At 44.9% G+C, this 21,127-nt stretch overlaps 1 protein-coding gene across 1 annotated transcript in view; it reads left to right on the top strand.

Annotated features, from left to right (window-relative positions):
* The window catches only part of SLC46A2 (solute carrier family 46 member 2), a 264,391-nt gene extending 251,578 nt beyond the window's left edge, over window positions 1-12,813 (top strand). Inside the window, exon 4 of the mRNA XM_069630642.1 lies at window positions 11,642-12,813. Within this exon, the coding sequence (XP_069486743.1) occupies window positions 11,642-11,708 (67 nt within the window). The 3' untranslated portion in view covers window positions 11,709-12,813. The remainder of the gene's footprint in view (window positions 1-11,641) is intronic.
* The last annotated feature ends 8,314 nt before the right edge of the window (window positions 12,814-21,127 follow it).

The raw sequence follows: 21,127 nt of genomic DNA, 5'->3' as shown, positions 1-21,127 counted from the left end.
CAATGTTATTCTTGATTCTTACACCACTTTCACTAACAGCCTCAAAACCATGATTGGAAGAAAGGAGATTTCGGTTGCCACACAAGAGAGGCTTCTCGATTTAAAACAAGGAAACAAAGTATTACTTTGGTATATCACGCAGTTTAAACAACTATCCTCGGAACTAGGCTGGCCAGATGAAGGTCTCCTCACTCTTTTTCGGAGAGGTCTCACAGATGAACTAAAAGATGAGGTCTCTAAAGTCCCTCGTCCTGCTAATCTAGCTGATATGATCGCATTAACCATGCAAATTGATAACCGAATGCATGAAAGGACATGCGAAAAGAAAAAGGGGAAAGGAACACGACCACAGTTGGATTATTCCTCAACCATTCAGAAATCTCTGTCTCCTACTGAAGAACCCATGCAAGTTGGGACCGTTCGAGGACCGATTTCAGCTACTGAAAGGGAGAGGAGAAGATCTTTGAAACTATGTATGTACTGTGGGTCCTCTACTCATGTTTTGAAAGACTGTCACTTAGTTCCTCCTCCTCGCTCTCCTATTCCTAAGTCTGGAAACTTCAAAGCCTTACCGTTAGGGGAAGACCGGTAAGTGCCCAGCAACATTCTTCCCCGTATCAGACCAGTATGTCACTTGATAACTCTCTCAGCAATCAGTCCATGGTGGTAGTTTCTCTTTCCATCCTGCTTCCAGAAAATGTCATCCCAGGTATTCCGGCCTTAATAGACTGTGGAGCGGCTGGTAATTTTGTGGATGTGGAGTGGGCAAAATTACACGGTATCTCTCAGGTACCAAAGACTTTGGTTACTCGTATTCAGGGAGTAGATGATACCCCTCTGAGTTCGGGTCCCATTAAAGAGCAAACCATTCCGCTCACTTGTAAGATATCGAGTCATAAAGAAACCCTGGTTTTTGATGTTATCAGAACTGCCCATTACCCGATTATTCTAGGACTCCCTTGGCTGAGACTACATAACCCATTCATAAACTGGGCTGCTGGAACCCTTTTTCTAGGATCAGAATATTGTGTCCATCATGGTCTCTCTCAAGAATCAGTGGGGATCCGTATACCTTCAGATGAGACTCTCAAACCAGCTGTATCTTCCATCAGTCAACTTGAGATTCCTGACTGTCATGAGCCTTACCGATCAGTGTTTGAAAACCCTGAATTTCCTAATCTCCCTCCTCATCGAAGAGTTGATTGTCACATAGACCTGCTTCCCGATCAGCCCATTCCCTTTGGCCGCATGTACGTTCTTTCTCAAAAAGAAAAGTCGGCATTAAAAGATTACCTTCAAACCCATTTACGGAATGGTCTCATTTCTGAGTCGGTGTCTCCTGCAGGGGCATCATTATTCTTTATCCCCAAAAAGGACTCAGATGAGCTCCGTCCCTGTATTGATTATCGGGGTCTCAACAAAATAACCACTACTGACAAATATCCCATGCCTCTCATCACGGACATTGTTTAAGCTGTTCGAGGGGCTTCTTGGTATACCAAGTTGGATCTTCGTGGTGCATACCATCTTATTCGTATTGCACCCGGAGACGAATGGAAGACCGCATTCCGGACTCCCTTTGGACATTATGAATATCACCTAATGCCATTTGGCTTAGTGAATGCTCCGGCGATATTTCAGAGATTCATGGACCATCTTTTTGCCGACATATTGTTCCGGTTCGTAATCATCTATCTCGACGATATCCTTGTTTACTCCAACAACCAAGAGGAACATATTCATCATGTTAACACCGTGCTAGAACGCCTGCAAACCAACCATCTCTACTGCAAAGCGTCCAAGTGTGAATTCCATCAGAGACAAGTTACCTATCTAGGATTTGTCCCATCTTCACAGGATATTTCCATGGACCCCAAGAAGATATCCGCAGTTGTGGATTGGCCTATTCCAACAGGGATAAAGGACATACAGAGGTTTTTGGAGTTCGCAAATTTTTATCGTAAATGTATTCCTTCCTTCTCAGAAATCATACTTCCCGTGACTCGACTTCTCAAGAAAGGGGTATCATTTGTTTGGAATGAATCAGCTCAGAAGGCATTCGATATTTTGAAGGAAATGTTTACTTCCTCAACCATTTTGATCAACCCTGACCAATCCAAACAATTCATTGTCGAGACAGACGCTTCTCAGAATGCGTTAGGAGCTGTGTTGTTACAGTCATCAGAACAAGGTGAAGAAAGACCAGTGGCATACTTATCCAAGACATTTAATTCTGCTGAGATAAATTATTCGGTACTTGAGAAGGAACTGATGGCTATCAAACGTGCCTTCGAGGAATGGAGACATTTGCTTTTGGGTTCACCCTTTCCTGTCTTGGTGCGTACAGATCACCAAAATCTCAAGGTTCTTCAAAATGCTTACACCACAAACAGCAGACAAGCACGTTGGGCTTACTTCTTCTTACCTTTTTCGGATAGAATTTACTTACTGGCCTGGCAGACAGAATTTAAGAGCAGATGCTTTATCCCATAAGGATTCTCCAACTTCTTCTTTTTGCCCAGAAAAGATGTTTCCCAATGCTCGGTTCATTGCAGTACTAACTAATTTCCTGCAAGAGGTACGAACAGCCACCACTCCTAATAAAACTTTCTGTGAAGACCTGGCATCTACTTATCTCTCCAAGGAAACAGAATACTACTTTCATGGTACTCAAGTTTTGATTCCCGTTCCTTCTTTACAACTGGAGGTGGTAAAAATCTGCCATGACTCACGAGCTGCAGGACATAGGGGTGTACTTCCCACATTGGAACTCATCCAACGACATTTCTGGTGGCCTTCCATGAGATCTGATGTCCGGGACTATGTTGCCGCCTGTAAGATCTGCGCTCTTGCCAAGTCTCCTCGCTCACCACCGTGGGGCATACTGTTACACATCGCCGCAAGTGGTCTTTATGGGCACGGACCCGCTTGTGCGGCGCTCTGATTCCCAACATTTCTAAATGGAAGCTGGTGATTCTCCCAGTTGCACGCTCCCTTGACTTGCGGACGACCGATCACGTGATCCTTTATCCGGAAATGAAACGGCCAGTGCTTCGCGTCGCTTCTGCATTTGACGCTCCGTGAGTTCGCCTCTGAATCCTCTCTCTCCATGCTCTCATTTCCCTCTGTGTTTGCGGTTCCTACTTACCCTGTGTTATTTTCTCGCTTCAGATCCTTCCCTCAGCTTTCACTGGTTTCGTTCTCAGTCGGCTTCACGAATCAATCTTATTTGTCTCCCATTCCGGCCAGTTCCCCATCTGAGTAAGTTCCCTTTCTCTAGGATTCCCTTGAGTATTTTTACCTGGTCCTCATCTCCTGTTATCCTTCCAGACTCTCCCGAAGCTTTCTTACTCAGCCAGGTTCCAGATCCGAACTCTCGTCTCTTTCCCTCAGTCCTTTTCTGGTGAGAGGATTTCCATTGATCTCTCCTTTCCTTTCCCTTCTTTGGGCCCTCCTCTAACCTGCTCCCTATTTCTTCCCTTCTCATTTCTGCAGACAAGGTGTCTTGTGTGATTCCCGGAGGTTCCTGTCGGAGACGTCCAACCTTCCACCTTTAGCCTGATCTGCACGAGCTGGGATTTCGTCCAGGGTTTTCTTCCCATTGAGGGTTTCCCTGGGAGTCCTGCCCGCTCTCCTGGGTCACATTACCCTGGGTTGAGTGGCCAGGGCTGTCACTGGGAAATCTTCACAGCTGCTTTAATTCTCCCAGTTGGAGTCATCGATTGCCAAGGTGAGCTGTTTGTGAGTTATTGCTTAATTTAGTATTACAACAGCTTATATTACTCAATTATACAGTTAATTAACAGAAGAAGCTCCAATGCCACTCTCCCAGACATCCTCTCGATCAAAAGAACATATGACAGCTGTTCGATCCCTGGTACAAGACCACCTTGGTAGAGCCCAAAGCCAACAGAATGCGTCCTTTGATAAGAAAATATCTCTTAGGTCATTTTCCATCGGGCAAAAAGTCCTTGTGCTTCTCCCTACCTCAGACAACAAGCTTATTTCTAAATGGCATGTGCCACATGAGGTATTGGACAAGACAGGTGTTACGCTCACCTGGTTCCCACAGAGGCGTCGATCGGAACTGGACAGCTGCGGTCTCCACCAATGTGACGCATAGGGCTGAGATGACAGACTGGACTGGCCAACCTAGCTTCGTTTGCTTGGCCCGTAGGAATATTCTTCTGCAAATGGAGAAAGGGAATTAACCACCCGTGGAGTTGAGAGTAAACCCCCCCACCCCAGCTGTTCTCCACACAGATCACCTTTGATGTCCCCTCTTATAGTCTCACCTGATGGTTTGAAAAGATGAGCTCTCCATTCTGCATTGAGTGCAGGGGCGCGTTGATAACCGGTTGCTGCACTGGCTCGAAGGAATTGGTGAGTTCCAGAACAATATTGACTCCGAGATTCCCGGCAAGACGCCGTAAGTATAAAGTTCGTAAGAGTTCAAATGCCTGACTTTCACTCTTGTCCGATTCCTTGCAGGTTGCAGCTTGACCCTAATGAAGAGTTCCTCGTGGCAACCGGTAGTATTCTGGTAAGGATTTGTATTTTCCAACACAGTTCGATAAAATAATGTCAATACGTAACCTGTTTGCATTTGCATTTAGCTCATTGACCAAGAAGGTTTTGAATGAATGGCGCTGAGTGAGGGGGTTGTCTAGCCTGACATTTGTTTGTCACAGTGGAGTGGCATGGCATAGCAATCTTGCGCCTATTTATTTATGCAGCGACCCCCTACAGTAAGTCCCTTTTCTTTTTTGGTGGACGTTTTCTCCTGATTACAGCCAACTACAATATATTAAAAACCAAAGTGACTAAAAGTGGCATTCTGGAGCAAAAAACTGAAAAGGTACAGAGTTGCATTTCCGGAAGCCGGTAAACATTGGCTTACAAAAAGGTTGGAAAAATTGAGGATTTGCTGACTGGTTTGCAACTTTTGGGGATCCTCTGGCGAATCAAAAGAAAACCCATTTTGCTTTCTCTCCCACAGCAGAGGGAGACAATGGATGGTAATTTATGATGCAAACCCAAGGACTTGGCATCTAGTTTGGAAAGTCAGGTCATGCAAAACTCACCTAAGTTTAGCTTAAACTGGAGCACAGTTTCAGATCCACCAACAGATGACTCAAGGCCGGGTCTCCCTTTCCTACTTTAACCTCTATCCCCTACTGTTACCTCTGTTTCTCTCTCAAGATAGCCTTCTACCTGTACCCTTAATAGTGTATCCTTCTAATTGTGTACATATTATTGTACACTCTTTCTGTATCCTTTTGTTGTTCTGCACACCGTTGCTTCACAACCTCATGTGCTGCAAAACTCCAGCACGTACACATACAAACCTCAACACATACCAGTACTCTCCTAAAATGGTTTTGGTTTATTGTCACATGTGGGTTCAGCCACAACTCTATCCAACTCGGTAGGTGGTGAAAGGCAAGCATAGTGTAAAGTGATCCAAGACCTAATTGGGATTTTGCTGCATCGATCGGGGTTCCCCTACCTAATTTAAATTGGCCACTCTCACGATTCTTTGAGCCCCTTTAAATTCTTGACAACATACAAAACCACAAATGTCAGTACCGTATATGGCCTCTGTCAATGCCTTTGCAAAGTAAAGCGCTCATTAAAAGATAATATTCCCCAGAGACTCCTGCAATGGTAGGGGCACTTTGTGTCAACTGCTCTAGCAACAAACCTGCTGAAGACGTTTCTCTGGTCAGTCTTTCTTCACTGATCATTGTAAGTTATGTGATGACACAGGTATGAGACGTGGACAGGGAGGACTCAAAGTGATTGCTATTAACATTTATTGAAATAATGAAAGGGTTGGAAAATGCCTCACTATCCCTACTCTAGGAGGTATTTCCCTATGTCAACCAAAACTGAGGATCTGTCGTGTGTCAAGATGTCCAAAGGAAAATGTCCTGTGTCCGAAATCCTATTCTGGTCCTCACATTCTAAAAGTAATTCTAAGTTCACAAATGTTCAAGTTTAATAAAACATACAACTCCAACAAAAAGGCTTCCACTTAGATGGTGTTCACAATTCCTGGGAATGTCTCCTTTCCCCATGTTTCTTTCCAGCAAAGCAAACGTTCCAAAAATATAACCAAATTCTTTGTAGCTCAAGAAGATAGCTCACTCTTCCTAATATTTGTAATTTACTTCACAGACTTTGCACCGCCTGGTATAATCTCCTGCCAGGACTTTCTTACACAGTTCACTATGAAGGGTCAGAAATGGAAGTCGGACACAAGGTATTCATATTCTCAAGCAAAGACATTTATTACAGCAAAAATGGGTTGGGAAACTGCTGAACTGGCCCCATTGTAAGAGGAATTTCTCTCCCTAAAAATCAAAACTAAGGAACAGTCTATGTCAGAAAGTCAGTAACTAAAAAGCCGTCCTTGTGTCCAAAACCTCCGATCCTGACCCTCACACTAAAACAAAACAACAAAGGGTGCAAGGAAATGTCTTTTTCTTGACGATCGCAAATAGGGTTCAAAACCAAAATGTAAAAATGACTCCAACCAATATTTTCTCCAAGGTAGAGACCCTTGGATCCAGAGGGGGGTTCCCTTCCCCAGATTTCTTAAATAGGATAGCAAAAGTTCCACTTTAATTAATAGTTCCTTTGTTTTCTTCACTGGAGTCACAAAGTTTGTGTTTAAATCACAGGTTTTGCAACAGTCTTTCTGTAAGATGTCATTTAACTCTGCAGATTGTCTGGTGAACTCGCCTGCCAGGAATCTTATTTCCATGTCAACCACCTGGTATACTCGCCTGCCAGGATTTCTTTTATAGTTCCTTTCAGATCACTTGATATACTCTATGGCCAGGAATCTTTACATAACTTCAACTGCCTGGTGTACTCACCTGCCAAGACTTCTTTTAATTAATTCACAGTTACTTGGTTATACAAAAATGGCCTATACCATGAGGCACTTGGCATATTTAACTATGGTAGAACTTGCTCAAACATCTCCCCGCACTGGCATCCCATGCACCTGTATTGCATTGGGGGTTGTCTTTGTACTGTGTTTTGTCTGCATACAAATATTCTTTTTACTGGGTGTTGTGTTAATACTTTGTTTTTACTGCATTCAAATATTCCTCTTATGCTATTTTCTTCGTTAACAATCCTATATTCATCAAATACGGGCTGCCGCACTTGTTGGAATGCCCCAGGGTCCCCAGCTGCTTTGGGCAGACTCACTGGTCTCTTCCAGCTTCTCTAACTCTGCCCGTGCCTTTGTGGAACAGCTGCTTCATTTGCTTTCTACTCTGGAGTCAGCAGAGGTCCCTCCAGCTTCTGTGTGGCTCTGCGGCTTCCTCCACAAGCAGCCCAACACCCAGCCCAACACCCAGGAGGTTCTGTGCAGCTCCTTTTGCTTCCCGGCTTTTCCTGCTTGTCTGTGGCATCCCTCCTTCTGTCACAGTAATCTTCTCTGTGTGTCTAGTGTTCACAAGCCTCCACCTGGAGTTTTCCGTTCTCTCCTTCACTGCCTACCTTGTTAGTGCGGTCACCATCTTTAATTGTCCCGCGGGCTGTGGTCTTTGAAAAACAATTATCCTGCATGTTATTCTTTGCGTACCTGTCACTTTCCGCATAGCTCTCATCCTCCTCCTCGTCGTCTCAGTACCCGAGTGATTATGGGAGTTGGAATCCATAAAAGGCATTGGGCTTTTTACTCTCAAATGGTTTTTCCTCAGGATTTTTACAATAAGGAATATTAGAAACAGAAGGTGATGTGTGAGTTGTGGATGTTTGGGTTAAAGGAGGGGCATGACTGGAATGACGATAGGCCATTAAGAACCTGGGTATCAGACGATCTTCATCATGGAAAAGAGGGGTAAACTGTGTCTCGATCAATGGAGCCAAAAAAGCTCAGTGGTATTTGTCTGCTCCCATGTGATCCACCCTCATAAAACCGCTCCTAGGGTCAGGATCAGGTAGCGGCTTCTGTCCCTTGGCCACATGGGAGGTCATCACCACTGGGGAATCTGTGATGACTCCATTGGATTCATCACATCACTTAATTCACAATCACAAGGGTAACGGATCTTCCTTAAGATTCTTTTCACACAATTGGCTTTGCCTAGTATACTCTCCGCCAGGACTTTTTCATGTGGTTCACTCCTCACACTTGCAAGCTTGACTTTGCCTGGTATACTCTCCTGCCAGGGCTTTTTCATGTGCTTCACACCTCACACTTGCAAGCTTGCCTTTGACTTTGCACGGTATACTCTCCTGCCAGGGCTTTCTCATGTGATACAACTCTTTCACACTTGGGTGTAGGTTCAAGACCCTTTTCTCATTAGTTCACTCTTCCAACTGGTTTCTCTTTTCCCCAGATATTGGGTCCCGACCCGTTCTGACATTCATCAGTTTTACACCTTCAGCCCAGCGTCTCAAATCTCTGCTGTGGGGTTGCTTCCACTTGCTTAGTGCTTTGCTTTCCTATGCAATGCTCTGAGCGAAGCGCCCTGGTGTCCAAGCTCCCTGCTACGGGCTGTGAGGAGTCAAAAATGAGAGCAGGACACACAGAGGTCATGTTTAACAAGTAGAGATTTATTGAAAGAAAATGGGTTTCAAAAATACCTCTTTCCCCCTATGCTAAAGAGGGTTTTCCCTGCTTATGAACTAAAAACTAAGGACCTGTCTGTGTCAGGAAGTCGATAACTGAAACTGTCCTTGTGTCCAAAATGTCCTAACCTGAACCTCAAACTATAAACAAAACACAAAGGGTGTAAGGAAAATTTCTTCGGTTTGATGTTGGTGAAAAGTGTTTAAAATCAAAAGTATAAGAATGGGTCCAACCAACAAAAAAAAACCATTCTCCAAGGTAGAGATACTTGGACCCAAAGGTTGATCCCCTTCCCATGGATTCTTGATAGGATGGCAAAAAGTGTCTCTTTAAATAACAGTCTCTTTCGGTCTTCACTGGACCCTTCTGAAAATTCCTGTTTAAACAATACGTTTTCTAACAATCTTTCTGTAGTGTTCCTTGCAACTTAATAGTTCACCTGGTGTTCTCCCTTGCCAGGAACCTTCATATAAATTCAGCTACCTGGTGTACCCGCCTGAAAGGGTTTCTTTTGTGGTTTTCTGAATCACCTGGTATACTCTTTTGCCAGGTATTTTAATTAACTTAAAATGCCTAGCGTACTCGCCTGCCAGGACTTTTATGGTTTTTGGGATCACCTGGTACACTCCCCTGCCAGATATCTTTATTCAACTTCACAGTTCTTTGGCTATATCACAATAGCATACACCGTGAGGACTCAGTATCATTTTCTCAGTTCAAACCTCTTCCCCCCCCATTGGTATCTCATTCATCTGTACTTGACTGGGGTTTACCTTTATGCTTTGCCTTGTCTCCGTTCAAACATTCGTCCTTTTATTGGATAACTTTCTCCCCATACTGGCATCTCATGCATCTATATTTGATTGGGGTTTGTTTATTTACTTTGGCTTGATTGCATTTAAACAAGCTTTGGGTATTTTCTACTACAGAAATCTAGTATTGTTTAAGTACTTGGTGGCGTGCTTGTCAGAATGCCTCAGGACCCCCAGCTGCTTTGGACAGACTCACTGGTGGTGTCCAGCGTCTCTGACTCTGCTTGCGCCTTAGGGGTGTGGCTCCTTCACCCGCTTTCCATTTTGGAGTGTACGTTCACTCCCCCAGCTTCCTACGTGGCTCGTTATCGCTCTCTGCCCAGACTGGAGAATGTTGCTTCTGTGAATGGCTCACCTGCTAGAAGCTCCTAGTCAGCTCCACGCATCTCCATGGCCCTCCTTGTTTGCATGCAGCTTCTCTCCCCTTGTTCTGTTGGCTTTCAAGCGTTCTGCGTTCAGGAGCCTCAGCATGAGGTTAGACGTTCCCCTCCTCCTGCACTTCTCTCTCCGGCAGTGCGGTTGCCATCTTTAAATATCCCACGCACCAAGGGATTAGGAAAACAACTAGTCAGCATGTTGTACTTCGTGCTCCTGTCGCTTGGCACAAACTCCCTATCCACTCGTCTTTTAACTCTTAGATGTTTTTTCTCAGAGGTTTCACCTGAAGATACATTAGAAAAAAAAGGTGTGGCGAGTGTCTAGGTTACACGTGGGAGCCTGGCCAGAATGACAATAGGCCATTAAGAACTTGGGTATTAAAGGTTCCTGCTCATGGGAAAGGGGGGAATACCGCGTCCTATCCAATGAAGTCAAAGCGTCCCCCCGATTGTTGTCTCCTCCCATGTGATCCTCCTCATAGATCCACCCCCAGGATCAGGTAGCGGCTGCTGTCCCTTGGTCAGATGGGGGGGAGGTCACTGCCGGGAAAATCCATGATGACTCCATTGGATTCATCACAGGGTTCACCAGCTTTGTTCGGCTGCTCCGTGGCTCGTTGCAGACTTTGCTGCTTCCTCTCTGGTAGTCGTGGGCAGCTGGCGTTTCTCCTGCTCTACGCTTCCTGTGGTGTAGGAGTGGCTTCTCCTCTTCCCCCACTCCCAACGCTTACACAGGGCTTCTCTCCCAGCAGGATTTCCATGAGCGCCGTCTCCTCAAGCCGCTTCCTTCTGTGTGACAGTCTGCTTCCTCCAGGATCCCCGACCCGTGAGTCGTGAATCTATCTCTCTCTCCATTCTCATGGTGTAATCCTTTTAAATGTCCCGGTACTTGCTGGACACCTATAACCACTAGAGCACATCTCCAGCTTCTCTGCATCATTGATCTGTATCGTTCCTTCATCTTCCCCATCTCAGTTTTTGTCATGTAGTTTTCCAAGCGATATTGATGCAGCTGGTATTGGTTCTTTTTAGGAGTAGTCATACTACTCCTTGGGGGTCATTACGAGCTGGGCAGTAAGGGATTAACAGCGGCGGCACTGTTAACCCCTTACTGCCCTATTACGAGTCTGCTCGCGGGACCCGCAAAGGGCGCCTGGTAAAACCAGGTGCCCTTAGCGGATCCCGCTAGCAGACCAAGGAGATAACAACGGGCCCGTTATTAACAGGCCTGTTGTTGGCTCCCTCCCCATTCCCATTGAGCCCTATGGGGGCTCGAATGGGGATGTACAGGGTCCGGGTTCCTCGAATGAGGAATTACCGGGTCCTCCAAGGTTGGAGTTACCCGGTAAGTCCTCATTTGAGGAACCCGGACCCGGTAAGGAGGTAACTATGCTGCAAATTGCGGCATGGTTACCTCCAACCTCGTAATGACCCCCCCTTGTCTCTTACTCGTCCCAGTTTCTGTTATGCTTTTTTCCATTTGACAATGAGGAATATTGGCTATATATTTAGAAAGTGGTTGAGGAAGATTGTCATCAAGGGAGGAGAGACTAACTCAGGGAAAGGAGTGAAAACCTCATCAGATTTATCATAGTTACCACTTTGGGCCTTTGCTTTCCTTCAATGCTAAAATGTAGTTCACCATTCAGTCCCATTTAAAGAAGAGTGGAGGCTGGCCATGGAAGAGTATGACAAAGGGATACCCCTGGCAGTGCTTTAAACCAGTTAGATCAACATGACTTTCTCCTCATTAACAATATACCTCGCAGCACCTGTGTTGAAAACATTGTCAAGTTCATGATTTTTTTCAGCCATCTTGCTTTGCTGAAATTCTTTCTCTGATTTGTTCCTCCTAGTGTCATCGCGTTCAAGCAGTCCCTAAGGCCCACAGCCTGCACCATTTCAGAAGATCAAGCTGCCTAGCTGACTGACCGGCACTAGGATCACACCATGATTTCCACAAAGGCCTGTGAGTCAGAGGTGGCTCCTAATGAGGACAAAGTTCATCCTTGGAGCTTCACTGAGTATTCCATAGCAGGAGATGATATTAATGAAGAGTGCACACATTGAGTGTGAGTGATGAAGGACTGTTGTGATTCCCTGAAATTCCCCAACATCAGCATCCCAACTTGCTCAAACGTTATTTTAGTTTTTACTGCAGGCTAGATATACTGAGAAGGTTCGCCAGGTAGGTACCACATAAAAGACATGCCTTTTTCTATACATTGTTGGGGTGCACGTTCAGCAAGGTGACTCCAATGGCGGATGCATCAAAGCAAGGACAGACAGACACACGAGAAAACAATTGTTTAAAAACGAAAGAAAAAAGGTTCCACAGAGAACAAAGTACACCAAAAGCAGCACCGACGGAAAGACACGTAACCACTGGAAGCAAACAACGGGCAAACAAACCTACCTAGAAGACGCAAACATGAGACTCATTAAATGTATAAACTTGTTTTTGTTCTCATTTCCCTGCATAAAGAAGGAACATGTGTGAATAGAAAAAAGAAAAGATCAGGCGCGCAGTCTAGTTCCCAGTCTTTTTAATCCATTTAATTTAATTTAAAAATATACCAGGGTTAAATCCCAACTGCCACAAAATGTTCAAAAAATATACCAGGGTTAAATCCCAACTGTCAGTTCAAATGTAAAGTAGTTCTGCTCCTCCTTTAACCCTGGTATATTTTTTGAACATTTTGTGGGATCCAACCCTGTTACCACTTACATTTGGATTTAACCCTCTTATTTTTTTAACATTGCTGGGATCAAACCCTGTTATTACTAGTTTAAGGATTAAAAAGACTGGGAACTAGAGTGCGCGCCTGACCTTTTCTTTTTTACTCAATGTGTGAATAGAATGCTTGTCATTGCAGGTCCGATTTCAGATAATAATCATTTATGTGTTCAATAAAGTGGGGCACTCTCCAGAGTACACCAGATTTCCCAAGTTGCCCAATGGTAGGTGTGAGCAGGCCTGCTAGTCCTGGGTTTTTATGCAAATACAACAAATTAAAAAACAGGACTATATGTGCTTGTCATGACTGACTTGGAACAACTTGTGAGGACTGCATATTGTTCACTGGACACAATACCTACCGACTCCATTGCTAATAGTTGAATACTTCTGGCCTGTTCTACCCGGTCTGCGACTGTGGCAAGTGTCTCGTTCCCTATAATGCTAAGCCTAAATGAACTGTGCAAGGCATATTCCAAGCCTTTGCTAGGCTCTAGTACATGTTTGCTTCGTACAAATCCACAATGTTAGGGAAATTCCTATGTAAATGACGTTGACAAATTGTAATGCAGGGTCTGGCAACTGCAGCTAGCAAACAAAATAAGCCTTAATTAAGTCAATCATTGTTAAAATATTAGCACAACTGAAGACACATCCTGCACAATTTCGCTAAACAGTGGTAAAAAAAACAGCAATCATATATGTACGCGGTAGTGTAAGGGAGACCCAGGGAGCAGACCCAAAGGGGGTCTCAACAATCGCTGCTGGCTTGCTCCAGGGGGTAAGTATGGGATGTCGGAGAAGGCTTTTCAACATTTCATTTTGGGGTTTGGATTCCAAAGGAGGTCATCAGCAATGCTTACACAAGCGGCATTAGACCATCGAGACAGAACAAGATTTCACACAACTACACACTCAATTCCCGCTGCGAGTATTATTGTTAGTTTCTGTGGCACACGGCACATAACTAAAATCCCCGTTCGTTTTTAACAGTAGTTTTGTATTTGTTGTGTGTTAGCAAGTGCATTTGTCCTCATTTTTCGATCTCACAAAGATGAAGCGGAGTCTGCCCTGCCGATTTTAATTGTTATCCTTTAGGTTATCTAAAATGTTATACTGCATTAATAAACCGGGATAGTTTACTGCGATTTAAACCAGTGACCTGCAGGATTCAGACACATTTTGCAGCTGGTGGAGGAACCCATGGAGCCATCTCACTGTGTTTGGGGCCTTGGAGCTGCAGCTTCCAGGGCCTCCTTTGCTACATTCTTCCTACAGTGGTCAAGTCCAGTTAGGGTATAATCAAATCGGGCCCCAATTCGTATAATCTCTACCAATCATAGGACAGGGTGGCCCCAGAGGCTTGCACGGGTCATCTCTTCAGCCAACCAGGGAAGACGCATCTAGTTAACCCTAGTTCATCAGTCTATCCTTCCCCAACCCCTTTGAGGAGGAACAGTATCCGAGAAGCCCAGAGCACCTGGGTCTTCTTTTAAAGGAGCCCTCGCTAGAGTGTTGGGGTCCCATACTACTGCATTAGGCAATACAAAACTCGCACAATAAAAGAAGGGACGCCTCTCGGAGATGCCACAAGCAATGGTTTTCGTTTTAAACTGTATACATGTTTTAAGGTGCTAAGTAAAATAGAGAAGAAGGAAAACTATTGATAGTTGATACACTTTATGTCTCGTTTTAAAATGCGTATGGCTGGGCTCGAAAATATTGGATTCCTCACCTAGAGGAGTGGACTGTATCACTCAGTGGTAGACTGAATGCCATGACTCTACCTTCTCTCGTGTTCCCTTCACTGAGACCTACCCAGGCATTATTACTGCTACGCCTGTGGCGCAGCTTCCCAGACCTCACTTCATCCCCCCTTTGGTCATCCTCTGATCCACTCTGCAGAAAAGGGGCTTCATCCCACCTGACATTTAGTCACCTACAGTGGCTCTGACCATCTCTTGGAGGGCTTAAGCACAGACAGCCAGTAAGCATGTTGGAAGAACAAGGCCAAAGGCCGCCTCTCCAGGAGAAGGGACCCAATGAGAATCTGCAAGGGAGAGCACCAAGATGGCTATTGTGGGGTGCACCCTTCTGCTTGAATGATTCAGGCAGCAGGCCCCAGCTCTCTGTCTCCCCCCGATTTGGCTCTCTTCCAACTCCAACCTCTCTCCGAGTGCGTTCCCCTTTCTGTGATGTCACGTGCCGGAGAATAGCCGGTCACGTGACAAGGGAAAATAAGGAAGTAGGAAAATAAAGGTTCTACCGGAACTGCCGTCATGACGGTAGTGCGGGTTTGTAAACCACAACAAACGGTTGTGTGTTTTTCTTCTGCGCAGCGACGCGTTGCAATGTATATGCTGATAAATCTCTGAATGATGTTTGGGGAAACATCACACTGGTGACGAGCGTGACGAGAGCCCAAAATACGAACTCAGTGTGGATCGCAATATCCACAAAGCAAGAAGAGTGTGAGGTGAGGGGCCTATGACCAACAGTATAAACGCGCGTATTTGCAGAGCCTCGTTTTCGTGCCCCCAACGTTCTGTTACACAGACTAATATCTAAAGGATAAGATGCGCACATACGCAGAGCTTTGTTTTAATGCCCTCAACGTTACATGGATTATATCTAACGGAGAAAATGTGTACATATACAGAGCCTTGTTATAGTGCCCCCAACGTTTTGTTTACAACGCATGAAGAAACGGAGCTCCATTTTAACAAACTGAATGGTGTGAAGTCACGAACAAGAAAAGAAAAGCACAAATCTATGTTTTTTTTTCTCAAGCCAAAGGTTGAACAGTACCAAGAAAACACAGAGATAGACACAGCAAACAGTAAAAAAAACAGCCCAGATATCACTGAGATAGTAGTGAAGCTGTCAAGGAACATTGTAAACACCAGCAAACAACAACACTGGATATTGGGTAAATGAAACCAAACCAGTTTGGGGCACGCATTGTTTTTATTACTTATTTTTATTCATTTTCTTCTTGTTTTATCCAAATAAATACTCATTTTGTGAAATATCACAGCGCCAACCATGTCCAGCACTGAAACAAGCCCTGTGAGGACTGGTACAAGCCCGTCAAGAAGAAATGCTAACACAGATCACCTAGAGCCAGCATTGACCACTCTCATGCTACCATTTGACCCATTTACCACGGGTGCAGCTATTCGATGGAAAATCTGGTTAAAACAATTTGAAATGCACTTGGATGCAAGAGAAATCATTTTAGCTAAGAAGAAACGCACATTTCTTCTACTCAATATCGGAGCGGCAGCACTACGTTTGTTCAACGCAATCCCAGACCATGGAGATGAAAACAACTACGATGCTGCAAAGAACGCTCTCACCAATATGTTTAAGCCTGAACTCAATCCAGACTATAAACGCTTTCATTTCTGTATGGCGAGACAGCGTGAAAACGAGACAGTAGACAAATTCCATGCACGCTTACGTGAAATGGCAGTTGGCTGTCAATTTCCCAATGAAGAATTTGCTATCCGTCTTCAAATTATAAAAGAAATTTCAACTGAAAAATTAAGGAGGGCCATCCTGTTGGAAAGAAACATAAGCCTATCCTGAATATTAGAAAAGGTACGCCTGCGCGAACAAACAGAAGATCAAGTGGCATTCATTGAGGCGGCTGTCCAAAAACTCCTGCTCGACAAGCCAAAACCAACGGAAGATGTTGCTGCCATATTGACAAACCAAGACACTCGAGGACAGAGTGAACGAAGGAAAAAGACTCCCAACACACAAACGTCACAAGGGAGAAACAAGGCATGCAAATGGTGTGGGGGCCCGTGGCACAAGGGGGAGTCTTGCCCAGCATGGGGATCGACATGCCGAAAATGCAACCGCCTCAACCACTACGCAGCTGTCTGTTTAAACCCACCGAACAGAAATGATCGAGAACAAGTACCGTGGCAAACTCATGAACGCCAGAAGAAATTCGGCCCCAGAGAAACAACTCGCCAATCAGGAAGGAAAGGAAGAGCGAGAGCAGTAGATCACTCCCAGCGATCACCGGACACAAAGAAAAAGTGAAGACAGTGCATCCCCTGATAGAAAGGACCATGACAAATGGAGAAAACCCAGCAAACGAGTTCACCGTGTACACCTCATCTCAGCTGTAGAGCCGCAACGGTCTAGACAACGGAAAAGGCCATCATGCACTGTCATTTCTGATGGAGAACCACTACGTGTAGTTATAGACACAGGCGCAACCGCCAATGTAATGCCAGTATCAGCATTTAACAAACTCCACCCAAAGCCCAAACTCCAAGAAAGAAAGGTCAGACTGTATGCATTTGGCTGCAAGAAACCTCTGCCAGTGCAAGGGTCATTCAAATCTGATTTCGCCCACAATAGTGCCATGTGCCAAGCACGTGTCTAAGTCGTCAATGCTGGCTGTGAAACATTGATAAGTTGTAGAACTGCAGAGAAACTCAAATTAATTCATTTTGCCTTCAACATTCAGTGCAGAGAAATTGACGAATTGATAAAACATCACCACAGGGTATTCCAAGGCATTGGATGTTTAAAGGGCAGGTCAATCAAACTTCACATTGACCCCACCATTGAACCAAAAGCAGTATGCCATTGCCGGGTACCATTCCACATGAGGGAAGCTGTAAGGAAAGAATTAGAAAAACTAGAAACAGCAGGCATCATAGAGAAAACATCACGGCCAACCCCGTGAGTATCCCTTATGGTGGTTGCGAAAAAAGCTAAACAACCAAACGCAGTACGAATCTGCATTGATATGCTACTATCGGAAGAGAACGCCACATTACACCGACTTTAGATGAACTTATTTTTGACTTAACGGGAGCAACCATCTTCAGCAAACTTGACCATCAACTTAAGCTAGCCAAGGAGTCGAGATACATCACTACATTCTCCTCCCACCTTGGACTGCGACGCTACAAGCGGCTACATTTCAGAATATCATCAGCTGCTGAGGTACCACAGACGGACCCCACATTCCTCGACAGGAATCAGCCCAGCAGCGCTCATGTTTGGGGTACCCATACAGGCAGAACTTCCCATACATCCCAGATGGATAGCGCCTGAACCAGATCTTCCAGCCATCAATGCCAGGAGAGTGAAACGAAATGAACAAGAGAGTGTTACACGACGAGCCAGCCACCGGGAGTTAATACCTGGAACACTGTCATCGTCAAGAACCAAGCCACAACCAAGAAGATGTCTCTTAATTTCGAATACCAGCCCTGGACAGTCAGTGCTGCGAATCACAGTATGATCACAGCCACTCGTGGAAGCGAAACCGTGACGAGAAATATTTCACATTTTAGGAAGGTACCACCTGAACTGTGGGAAGAAAATCAGGAAGCTACGAGGGAAGAATCTGGATCGCCCTACCGGCTGCTGGGTCAATCACCCCACCGGCCGGTAAACCAATCGACACCTGGACTCTATGAGACACTAAGAGAGCTGAAGACCCCCAGTCGGCAAGAAGAGGAAGTCTATCCTGAGAGCCCAACGGCGCACAACCCAGAAAGATGCAATCCCCGATACCACCTGAGGGAAAGACCTAAACCATCATCCCGTCTGCAAGGCTATGTGATGGATGGGATCTACCAGCAGGTGAGCCTGCCCAGATAAACCTGAGAGACTAGATTAGACTATACCTGTTTAGTTTGGTTATTGATAAATACTGTTTAAGACTGTTTTTTTTTTCTTCAAGTTGGAGAGAAATGTGGTGTCACGTGCCGAAGAATAGCCGGTTATGTGACAAGGGAAAACAAGGAAGTAGGAAAATAAAGGTTCTACTGGATCTGGCGTCATGACGGTAGTCCGGGTGTGTAAACCACAACAAACGGTTGTGTGTTTTTCTTCTGCGCAGCGACGCGCTGCGCCATAACCATTTAAGCCGAAATGTATATGCTGACAAATCTCTGAATGATGTTTGGGGAAACATCACACTTTCTATAGACAATGGGGTGGCCCCAGTGTGCAGCACGAACTTGCAGCCCCTTCCATCCTTCTAGAAGGGGCAGACTGCAGAATCTCTGCATTTTGCTGGGCAGATCAGGCGCATTTATGAAGATTTAAGCCGAGACTGTCAGCAACTTCATTCAAAAAGTGCAACCTTCCAGAGCTTACCTCAGATGGCTTAACAACTATCTTAAGTATAGCAGCTGGGCATGTGTTCGAATACTATTGGGAAAATAAAACAGTCAGTACTCCATTTCCCCACAATCAACTCCCATCCAAATCTCCTTATCTTTTAAGGGCTCCTACACCCATGCTGCACGGCTTCCTGTTGAAGCAATGAAAATGAAAGAGGGACTCCGAGCAGACCCCTGACATCCATTTCCATGGCAACCCTGACTCGCCCCAGCCGCTGCTGAAAACGAAGCAGTGCAACTGTTTTTTTTTTCTATTGCTATTAACACCTCGAGGGTTTGCCACAGAGTGCTAATAGCAATAATACTGCGTTCTGCTGGCTTCACATGACCGGTAACAGCACAGGGGTTCAAGGCTGTAACTTGGGCCCCGGGCCGTTAATGGCCAGTGAAACCCGCAGAACGCAGGATTATTGCTTAATTGAAACATCCACACAGGGAGCATTCATTCCGATCAGTGACATATTACACATGCATGGCTCAGGCACTTGGCAAGAATGGAGAAGCAAACAGCACACAAGTCACAAAACACTGGCTTACATAAAGCACCCATTTATTTGAAGCAGGTACTAAACATTTCTCTGCCCTGTACATTTTATATTGTTGCTCTCGGTAGCTCTAGGGCTAATGTTATTCTCCATGAAGAAAAGAGAGTCAAGTATGTTGGAGATTAGATTGAGTGTAAACCTTAAATCTAGTGGATCAAAGTATGGGGAAGATACCTGCATGCTAATAATTGGTTAAAACCATAAAAGCAATCCATGGCTATAAACTGTAAAGTTAGATATGGAAGATGTACCAGGGGTCTGCAACCTTTGACTCTACAGATGTTTTTGACTGCAAATCCCATTAACTCTAGCCAGCATTAGCAATGGTAAGGAATCATGGGAGTCGGTGTCCAAAACCTCCCTCTTTACAGCTGCAGAACATTGTACACCTTGGTGAATGGGATATGCCATATACAAGCACATGCCCACACAAACATTTTCCCCTTGGAAGACAGAGCAGAAAGCGAGTGGACAGTTCTCTCACAATATTCTATCACTCACTATATGGCTTTAGCTCATGACCATGGCCCAGCTAGGTACTTATATACCATTTCAAATGGTAGTGACAGGGAATGTAATCAACTACCTCTAACATCAAGCATGGCAAGTTGAGTTAGGGCAAGGAAGGTAGATGGACCATTTCAAATGGTAGTGACAGGGAATGCAATCAACTACCTCTAACATCAAGCATGGCAAGTTGAGCTAGGGCAAGGAAGGTAAACGGATACTGTCCTTATGTCATGGACATGAAAGGAGATCTCCTCTGCCTTCCTTTCTTCTGAAAATGGTGCATCCCTTTAAGATTCGCTGTAATACAATGATACAATACAGTATCTACCATCGTCAGATGATGCAAATGATTCTCCTGCCTTGTAAAGAAAGATGACCGTCTAAAGAAAAAGAAGTTGGCTTGCTTAGGTGACATCTAGAATTACAAGATGATAAACCATGCACGCACATGTGCTCACAAGAGGACAGCTGATGAAGCTCTTAATGACGATGATGGAGATGCATAATGGCACCATTCTAAAATGTATTATCTGGGGGGAGAAGCCCACTATGGTCCTTGGTTGCGTGATCTATATTGCAAACGATCTAGAGCAGTAGTGAGCAATTTGTGGCCTTGCAGATGCATTGGCCTACGACTCCCATGATCCCTCCGCTTTGACTATGCTGGCCAGCCCTGATTTAATTTGCAGGTCTAAAGAACAAAAGGGCCACAGATTGTCCCCAAATGATCTAGACGCCTATCTTGGGAAAAGTGGCTAAGAGAAAGGTTGATGAGCGTGAAGTTATTTATTTTAATAATTTTGAGGGTGTATATTGCTTCCTAGTATTGTAGATTGTTTGGTGATTGTTGTGGAGTGCTGTCCTGAATGGATGGACGCCAGCTAGTCTGGAATGCATGAGGTCAGAGAGAATGTTGGAATGTGAGCATGTTGATGTAGGAGTGAGGAAATGCTAGTATGCTGGCGTTCCAACCCAGGCAGTTGGAGATCTGTAGCCTGGGTGGTGGAAGCTAGTGGGTGCAATTTGTATTGACTCAAGAGTAACTGAAATAAAGGATTGTACTTGTAATTTACCTGAAGTGACTACAGATCATCTTTACAACACTAGCGACAAGCTGGTCCTTCAGGAAGACAAGGAAGCTGGCTTACGTGTGCTGAAACAAATATAAACAAGTAATTTGCTGTGAGGGGTGCAAAACACAAGGACCCACTGCCCCCAAAAATAGGGTCCCATCACCCAGGTGAAAGGGTGCTAGATGATGTTGTTTGGATTGTAAAGGTTGCACCCAGGAAGTTGGAGGATGGTGACCAGTAACCCAGGGCAGCCAGTGGAAGCAAGGCAGTCCGCTTAGAAGCATGACAAAGTAGCAGATCCTGATGTAGCTTA

The sequence above is a fragment of the Ambystoma mexicanum genome, chromosome 6q (genome assembly GCF_040938575.1).
Source record: "Ambystoma mexicanum isolate Mex_15411 chromosome 6q, UKY_AmexF1_1, whole genome shotgun sequence".
Lineage (NCBI taxonomy): Eukaryota > Metazoa > Chordata > Amphibia > Caudata > Ambystomatidae > Ambystoma > Ambystoma mexicanum.
This window is presented reverse-complemented; position numbering and strand designations above follow the sequence as displayed.